This window comes from Cibotium barometz, chromosome 4 (assembly GCF_041138505.1).
Source record: "Cibotium barometz isolate CiBa-2024 chromosome 4, ASM4113850v1, whole genome shotgun sequence".
NCBI classification, from domain to species: Eukaryota; Viridiplantae; Streptophyta; class Polypodiopsida; order Cyatheales; family Cibotiaceae; genus Cibotium; species Cibotium barometz.
The window spans coordinates 47,322,591-47,332,412 of NC_141049.1; the positions used below are offsets into that span (position 1 = coordinate 47,322,591).

A 9,822-nucleotide genomic window follows, 5' to 3' on the forward strand; every position below is an offset into this window, starting at 1 on the left:
CATTATCAAGGTTGGGTTCAGAAAGTTTTCGATGTTCATTTTTAATGTCACTACAACACAACCCACTCGTAGTGACGCTCGCTAAACGAGCATCCATCTGGTGCATTGCTTTAGCGATCCCAGTAGCGACACGTTAGGCGTTGCACAAGCGACGCATAGGCATCGCTTAAGTAACGCATTTGAATCACATAAGCCACGCTTAATAGGAGGCGTCTCTTATTAGACGTAAATATCTAGAGCATCGCGTATGCGATGACGGGCATCGCATAAGCAATGCTCAATGGATATCTTAATGATTAAAATTTTTAGTTCTTAGTTCTCTCTCTGTCTCATCTCTCTAGCATGTATTTGCTTTGGAATGATGGTTCGCTCTCTCTCTCTCTCTCTCTCTCTCTCTCTCTCTCTCTCTCTCTCTCTATCTATCTATCTATCTATCTATCTATCTCTCTCATTACAATACTTCTCTCTCTCTCTCTCTCTCTCTCTCTCTCTCTCTCTCTCTCTGTTGTGTGTCACAGACATACAATATCAAAGTACTCAGTCTCTCTCTCTCTCTCTCTCTCTCTCTCTCTCTCTCTCTCTCTCTCTATTCGAATAGGATTGAGCTCACACATTAAATTATAACACTCTCTCGACTCGAATTAGATTGAGCACACATTAAAGAGGTCTCTCTCTCTCTCTCTCTCTCTCTCTCTCTCTCTCTCTCTCTCTCTCTCTCTATTCGAATAGGATTGAGCTCACACATTAAATTATAACACTCTCTCGACTCGAATTAGATTGAGCACACATTAAAGAGGTCTCTCTCTCTCTCTCTCTCTCTCTCTCTCTCTCTCTCTCTCTCTCTCTCTCTCTCTCTCTCTCTCTATCAGATCGAGCACACAAGTAAGCAAAGATCAATTCAACATGGCGAATTATAACATCGGTAAGAAAAATACATTTGTGCACAAAGTTGAACAAAAATAAAAGCTCATGTAAATATATGTGAGTGTACAAAAGCACAAAGTATATAAAGTGATTACTAATGTCAGTAAATGGCAAAATATGATGAGTACAAATGGTAGAATGTAAGGCCAACATAGTCTACCTAATCCTATACTCATGTCTATGGATAATAGTACGTATAACTATGTACGTCGCCTCCAAATACAAAATGGGGCTCAAAACAAGCTTAGGGATCTAGAGCAAGGAGAACAAGGATCCTCTAGTCTCTCCATGGTTTGTACCCTCGTCATCCTCATGATTATCTTCCCTTGATGCACAGTGCTCTGTCGGCATAGATTTTGGTGCTCTGTCTGCATTTGCAAAGAGTATTGGTGAGAAGGACCCAGATTGTGTCGTCTCAATGCCATATTGTCACGGACCCTTCCACTTAGCAAGAAGAGGTGCAAGACTGTAGCTAGGCATCTCAAGAACATTATGAGTTGGCTTGAAGATTTATCGTAGATACTATGTTAGGCAATCAACGTAAATCCTTTTTATTAATACAAGTGGGTTTTTTATACATAATTTCTACATAAAGTTTGAATAATGTAAGTTTTCATGATATGAGAGAGAGAGAGAAAGAGAGAGAGAGAGAGAGAGAGAGAGCCATTATGGATAACACTGGATTGCATGCATATTTAGTTTGTGGTATCAGTAATGATTAATTTGGGCCAACTTTCCATGATGTCCCCCTTGTCCTCTCTGACCACAATGAGTGTGTAATTCTATATGATTTAGCCAACACACAGCTCTAATTGATAGCAAGGCCTATGTGTATATGAATGTTACTACTTGTAAATGCTTATACATGACAATTGGAGGCCACCAAATATAAAAATAGCCCCAACCTGAACAGAGTAAATTTTTGCCCAGACACGCTTGCTATCTGGGAGCAAAAGTTACCCTATTTAGGTTGGGGCTCTTTTTGTGTTTTCTAGCCTTCAATTGTAATGTATAAGCATTCATATAAGATTTTTTATAAATAAGGTGCTCAAAATTAAAGATATATAGTGCCTTATAAAGTAATATTAAGATCATAAAAGATACTCTTTTATATGATGAGAGAGTTCTTACATGAGTATAATTATATGTAATTTAGCCAATACTCAGCTTTAATTGATAGTAAGGCCTATGTATATATGAATATGAATACATATAAAGTAATATTAAGATCATAAAAGATACTCTTTTATATGATGAGAGAGTTCTTACACATGGAAAGAGAGAGTTCTTACATGAGTGTAGTTCTTACATGAGTATAGTTATATGTAATTTAGCCAATACTCAGCGTTAATTGATAGTAAGGCCTATGTATATGTGAATATGAATACATATAAATGTTTGTACATGACAATTAGAGGCCACCAAATACAAAAATAACCCCAACGTGAACAGGGTGACTTTTGCCCAGACAGGCTTGCTGTCTGGGCAAAAGTCACCCTGTTCAGGTTAGGGCTCTATTTGCATTTTTAAGCCTCGAATTGTCATGTATAAGCATTTATATGGACCTTATTATAAACTAAGAACTTAAAATTAAAGATATATACTACCTTACAAAGTAATATTAAGACCATAAAAGATCTGGTGCCTTCACACTGGGCCTGATATCACTTAGTTATCATACATTGCAAGTTTTGCTATTACCTAGAAATTTACAACTAAATAATATTAAAACCAAAAAAATTTAATGCATATGGTTGAGAGGAAGGTTTACAAAGGCAGAAAGACCCCCAACCTGAACAAGCCTAGACAAGCTTCCTGTCTTGGCAAAAGTCACCCCGTTGAAGCCTGTCTGGGCAAATGTTTCAATTAGAGGGATGCAACCCTTTATGTATACATGCCCTTTTGTGCCTTTTTGGCTGGGATTCAATTTGTATTATTTTACTAATAACCTTTAGTAATAATAGAAGTCATTCACATTATATTTATTAAATTCAACAGCCCTCCTTAATGTGATTGGCTTCTGATAGCCTGAGTAGACCAATCTTCAAACTGCATAGATCATGCTTATCTGTAGTTAAGGGTTTTGTTAGAACATAAGCCCACATAGTATTAGTAGATGGGTGCTCAAGTAAGAGAAACTTTTCTTCTACTAATATCTGGATAAAATGGAACTTCACGTCGACGTGCTTCGTTTTCTTGGAATGTTTTGGATTGCTTGCAAGATAGATGCAAGAGAGATTGTCACAGAAAGTCTTCAGAGGTGGCTTTGGAGCAAGTTCTAATTCCGCGATGAGCATTTGAAGCCACATGCCCTCCGTAGGTGGCTCCGAGAAGAGGTGCGGGCGCTGCAGGAGCATGTGGTGGCAATATAGGCCCAACAGGATCGTGAAAAGGAATCCGATACGTCACAGTTGAAACAGGAGAGTTCTCCATGTCGGGAGTGTTTATAGATGGAGATGGCAGCAGTAAAGGCGCATATGAGGGCTGCCGAATTAGAGAGAGACCTTCAATTGATGAAACTAGTGGCGCTTCGTTGAAAATCACTGAGCAGGAATAGGTGCAAGGTATCATACAGCCGGTAACCTTTAACACCATGCGGCTCTCCATAGCCAACAAAGAGCGCTTTGATTGCATGATTGTCTAACTTCTTTCGGCTGTCGGCAAGTACATGGGCGTAGACGGTGGTTCCAAACACCCAAATATTGGATAGATCAGGTGATCTGCCAAACCATAATGTATAGGGGATAGCATCAATGGAACGATGATAAACACGATTCTGTAAGTAGCAGGCCCTAGTAACGGCTTCTTGCCAATAACCGTGTGATAGACCGGTAACGCGCAGCATAGCACAGGCCGAGTCTAGTTAGGTCCTGTTTTTTCTTTCTGTTAGACCATTTTGTTGTGGCGTGTGTGGTATTGTAAAACGATGATATATGCCTTTTGAGTTTTGATGTTAAATAGGTATGAAGTGAGTGGTTTTCGTATTCCGTACCATTGTCGAATTGTAATGTTTAAGTTTATAGTCTAGTTGATTATCAACTAGATGATGAGAATCGTGAAGACGGTTGGCATAGTTTTATCTTTCAAGAAAGTTATGTTGGTAAAGCGGTTAAAATCATCAATAAATGTAATAAAATATTTTTGAGATGTCAGTGAGCATTGGATTGGACCACAAACATCCGTATGCACAAGTTGTTGTGGAGATGTGGTACGGTCAGTTCTATGAGGGAATTTAGTTTGTGATAATTTTCCATAAACGCATCCTTCGCATAATGCTAGGGTGCCTTTTGGATTAATAGAAAAAAAATTAACTAACTTATAACGTGCCATTTTTTGCATGGATGAAATATTTAAGCTTCCTTGGCGGTACTAATGCCATAATAATATAGTATTTGGTGAATTTTCATCCGCTAAGGCAGAGTGTACCTCTTGTAAGATTGGTGAATGCCCTAACAAGTAGAGGCGACCAATCTTTGGGCACTAAACAACATAGGTTCGTCCACTTGGTAGTCTATGTTTGATGAGGCAATGGTCATGGAAGAATTCCACGGCCGTGCCTTGTGTTGTTAATCGACAAACAGAAATTCGATTTTTTGCAAGATTAGGTACAAAATATACCTGATCTATGGAGATTGTGTTGCCATCTGACAATTCGACATTGACAGTGCCAATGCCTTCGGCACGTTGAATGCTGTTGTTCCCAAACCAAATCGCAAAACTATCAGTAAGAGGTTGATAGTCTTGTAGCCAAGATCTTTGTGAGGTAAGATGGCATGTGGCTCCCATATCAAGTATCCAAGTGGTGTTATTGTTAGTATCATAATCATGTATAGCCATAAAGGGTAGATTTGCACCATCGTTTCAAATACATAACTTGAGTTAGGTGATGAGCATGCACTATGTGATTGTTGTGTGATGCGTCATCAGAGTCAGATGCATAATTAGCATGATGAGTTGAATGTGATTTACCTTTTTTGTCTTTATGCCAACAGTCAGAAGTGGAATGGCCATGGCAATCACGGATTTTACAATATGGTTTATTTAATAGGAAACCGGAGTTATTTGTATTATAGCATGATGATGACGATCAGTTTGATCGTCTAAATCCTTTGGAATTGGATCTAGGTTGTGAGTTGTAATGTTGTTTATGTGACGGACGAGCATACATTGCCATACAGGATGTATTGGAGATACTATGGCGGAGTGTATATTGTTGTAAGACGGCGGGTATTAATGTGGGTATTGTTAAATGTGCTGATGTTTTGTGATTATAAATGGTTGCCACGAAGCAGGCAAAGCGGCTAATAGAAGCATTGCTTGGATGCTTTCGGACAAGTCAACCCCAAAGAGCATCGACTCGTCAAGTAAGAGGCGCCAAGATTCAAGAAACTTGGGCATCTCTTGGTCATCTACGAGTGTAGAATTAACTAATTTCTTTAAGTTTAGAATTTGGCTGGGCTTCAATTTGTATTATTCTACTAATAACCTTTAGGAATAATAGAAGTCATTCACATTCTATTTATTAAATTCAACAGACCGAGCGCCCAGAGAGGCTCTGGGGCTTGAGCTCTCATCTAACGCAAAGACTCGTGCTTTATGGAAGAGCACTATGGTCTCAATTGTATTGGTATTCGGAATAATTCACACTGTTAAATTCGAATTGACCGACGACCGTGTTTGCTGCGGCGGCAGCGTAGATTGCACGGCTGGGAAACTTCCCAGAAAACGTCACGGTAGAGGGTCTTCAATCTCTTAACCCATTCTTCCTCTCCCTCTTTCATGTATAAAATGCCTTCGCCCCCTGCAGGCGATCTCAAACATTTCCACATCCGAAAAGCCTTCTCGCAGGATTAGAATTGTTTTATAGAGCTAATACACCTTGTGATTAAGGCTACAGCACCACTAACTATCCCCCCCTTCCCCTTCACATCCCATTTCATCTCCTCTTCTCCATCACAACAACAGTTCAGCATGGATGACATCTCCAGCAACCTCTTAGCACCCTTGAGCCTGAGCGGATTTCAGCTCTCGCACAGGTGCTGTAGAATGTTCTTCTTAATTTTGTGATTGTTCGTTCAGTATGACTATTTTGACATCAAGCATTTTTCCTGATGCTATAATGATTTTTTCATGTAATGGGACTGTAGTGCTTGAAAGGGATGGCTCTGATAATTTACGTCCTCTCCTTTGTGCTCTACAGAGTTGTGTTGGCACCGCTCACTCGCTGCCGAGCACTAAATTATGTCCCTCAGCCTGCCCATATTGAGTTCTATTCCGAGAGAGCTACTGAAGGGGGCTTGTTAATCACTGAGGCTGTGGCTGTCGCCCAAGAAGGCATTGGGTAAGAGGCCCAAAGCTTTGATGTTCAGAGTAAAATTAAAGCAGCCCTTTATTTGCAAATGAATGTTAAGACCTTGTCTAAACTTTCCATTATTCAGGTTCCCTCATTCTCCTGGCATCTGGGCCGAGGAGCAAGTGGAGGCATGGAGGAAGGTAGTGAAAGCAGTGCATGACAAGGGCGGCATCATCTTCTGCCAGCTATGGCATGTGGGCCGTGCATCTCATACATGTATGTATGTGGGGGGCTTGGCTTGTAGATTATTAAGTTCATGATCTAAGCGCAGATTAATGGTGTTGTGGTTTTAGATTAGCAGCCTAAAGGATAATGTGCTGATTTTAGATTACCAGCCTAAAGGATGTCCTCCATTATCGTCCACTGGGCGGAAGGTGCCCACGAGGTGGTCCATAAGACTGCCGGAAGGGGTTATGGCGGAATACTCACAGCCCCGCGCACTCGAGGTCCACGAGATCCACGCGATTGTCGATCAGTTCCGGCAGGCGGCTAGGAATGCTCGCCGGGCAGGTAAAGTGAGACGATCACTACGTCCATCTTTTAGTTGGTCGATACGGGCCCCTATAAATGATGATTTAGGGCCAATGGGTCGCAAATTTTGCAGGGTTCGACGGGGTGGAGATCCACGCCGGACACGGTTACCTGGTGGACCAATTCTTCAAGGACGGAATCAACGACCGGGCGGACGAGTATGGAGGCGCCGTTGAGAACCGTTGCAGGTTCGGGTTGGAGGTGCTGGAGGCTGTAGCTGGAGAGATGGGGGAGGAGCACACCGCCATCCGAATCTCGCCAATAATAGACCACCTCGGCGCCGTCGACTCCGATCCGGAAGCCCTTGGCCTTCACCTCATCTCGGAGCTCAACAAGATGAAGCTGGCCTACCTCCACCTAACCCAGCCGCGCTTTACCAAGGAGGGAGTGAAGGACACCGTAGAGAACTGTCTAGTCTTCAGCGAGGCCTACGAAGGAACGGTCATGTCGAGTGGAGGATACACACGTGAGTCCGGCATGGAAGCTATCCGCACCGGGGAGGCGCATCTAATCTCTTACGGGCGGCTCTTCATCTCCAACCCGGATCTACCTTTGCGTTTCGCTATCGACGCTAAGCTCAACGTGTACGACCGCTCTACATTCTACACGCATGACCAGGTGAAGGGTTACTTGGACTACGCCACGCTCAATTCCAAGGAGGTGGCGGACGGTTGGTCGAGGAAGAATCTTGGCCTGCGCAGGAAGCTGGAGATCAATCCCACGTGCGGCAGAGTTCTCGAAGATCTCTCGTCACCCGGCACGCCAGTGGTGGCCGAGGTTTTGAAATTTTAATATCACGTGCCCCTAAAGAATGTTCAATTTATTATTTTACTTGGATTTTGACGTGGGTTTATGAAAGAAAGAGTCCTCGTCCCATCAAAAAAGTTCATCCAACACTTTTTTTCGATGCTTATCGCTTTCTAATCCTACGCAAACCACTAGAGTCTAGCAAGGTTACGCTACTAAGCACATTCAAACTCTTAATTGAATGCTAATGTGATTCAATACATATGTTGACAACGTGGATGAAGTTTGTAAGGGCATATGCAAGTTATTGCCATTAGATAAATGCTAAAGAATAACCTCTAGCTAAAGAATAAAGTTTTATTCATGAGAAATTCACAAGTATGGGGTTTTTTAAATACCCCTTGAAGGCACGTGATACATAGGGTTTCTTAATAGTGCACCCCCTGCACTTTCTATCAAGAAAAATAGCTTGCATACTTGTGACATTCAGTATGACAATATGGCAACGTTCTTTCAAATTACTTAATTTAAAATTGACTCAACCACCCTTTGGATATATGCATTATGATGATGTCACAATATCTCACCTCTTCTCTATCATAAATTAGCCACTTAAATTGGTCTTCCAAATTTTTGTTGGAAAGTCATGCATGCCTCTCTTTTCCTTTATCCTTATGTAATTTCTCTTGTAAAGTTAAGCAAGATATAGGAGTTTCATGAGTAGCACACCTGATGAATTGACACTAATGTCCTCTCAAAACTTGTGTTTTGATTTCTTATCGCGCACGAGTAGCACGCCTGATGAATTGACACTAATGTCCTCTCCAAACTTGTGTTTTGATTTCTTATCGTGCACTTTCTTTGGGCTAACTCCAACCTATGCATGAGAAGTGTACCTTGACTTTTGTCTTTAGGAGCCATGCAAAGATTAAAAAAATTCTTGAAAGAAATTGGCTTTTGCCTACATAAAAGGTAGGGCTTAAGGACAACAACATAGTTTTGAACATTAAAAGCCCGGATTTCTTAATGATTTATGAGACCCCAAAAATAGATTGAAAATACAACTCGCAAGATAGAGTCTTAGCCTTATTTAAAAATCTCAAATTGATGTTACTGGCTACATCATACCTCTACTAATACTATAGAAAATACTTACCTTAACATGTTATGGGGAACTTATCGGCATCCAAGCTTGTATCTCTAAAGACTCCAAGCTATGCTAGTGGTATCGGCATCCAAGCTTGTATCTCTAAAGACTCCAAGCTATGCTAGTGGTAGCTACATCCACTCTTTTGCCTCCTCCTCAAGTTGTCACCAAGAGGTTGCTCTTCTTCATACAAGGACACTCACTCTTCTCAACTCTCACACTCATGAATCACAAGAATAAGAGAAATATGCACTAAGAGTGAAGCTATTTCTCCTCTCAACTCTCTCTCTCTCAAATAGGCACAAGAGTGCCAGGAGATAAGACTAGACTCAATTGGCATAAAGAGGGATTGTTTCTTTCATTATGAGAATGTTGTTATTTATACAATTAGACCTTATTCACACTTGGGTATCTAAAAGTTCATGAAAGTCAAAGGAGTTTGTGGCATTGCCAGCCATTCTCATAGTTACAATGTTTATAGTCACTACAAGGGATCGGGCTCATACCCGTGCTCCTAGCCGCGGAAAATGACTTGTGGAAAAAAAGTAGCGAGCCCGTGTATCAGCGCGTGTATCATCGTGGGCCAGAGACATGCATGTAAAAGCACGTGTATAGACGCAGTCAGACGCGCTGATACGAGGGCTTATACACGCGTTTTGTCAGTTTAGCTATGCTTATACACGCGCATTTCACAGAGTATCCGCGTATATACACGTGACTTTTACAGAGTTGACGCGTCTATACACGCGAACAGAGAGTTAAAAAAAATCCAGAGAGTGCTATTTGGTACCTGAATGCTGTTCCAGCATTCCAGCACCCAATAGCACTCTCTGGATTTTTTTTTTGGTGCATTACACCATCCACGAGGAAGATTTAGTGCATTGTCATTACATGATTCAAGAACGACATGAATGCATACATTGTCTTAATACACGATTCAAGACAGACATGAATGCAATACTATCAATTCATGATTCAATATTACTATCAAAATTTTATGTGTACACATATATACAAGGGAGTCCATATATCGAAGTAGCCCATGGCTTCAATTATAAACAAATATATACAAAATCAAATTGGTTTGTCTAAAAAAGCCCATGGCTTCAGTTACAAAAAT

General features: G+C 41.1%; 1 protein-coding gene across 1 annotated transcript; it reads left to right on the top strand.

The window, feature by feature from the left end:
• The first annotated feature begins 5,760 nt into the window (after positions 1-5,760).
• On the top strand, positions 5,761-7,645 carry LOC147639332 (12-oxophytodienoate reductase 7-like). The gene is made up of 5 exons (XM_086783238.1): positions 5,761-5,960; positions 6,125-6,265; positions 6,363-6,493; positions 6,605-6,787; positions 6,882-7,645. Exons 1-5 carry the CDS (start codon positions 5,896-5,898, stop codon positions 7,598-7,600), a joined length of 1,239 nt encoding a protein of 412 aa, XP_086639364.1. The 5' UTR covers positions 5,761-5,895; the 3' UTR covers positions 7,601-7,645.
• The last annotated feature ends 2,177 nt before the right edge of the window (positions 7,646-9,822 follow it).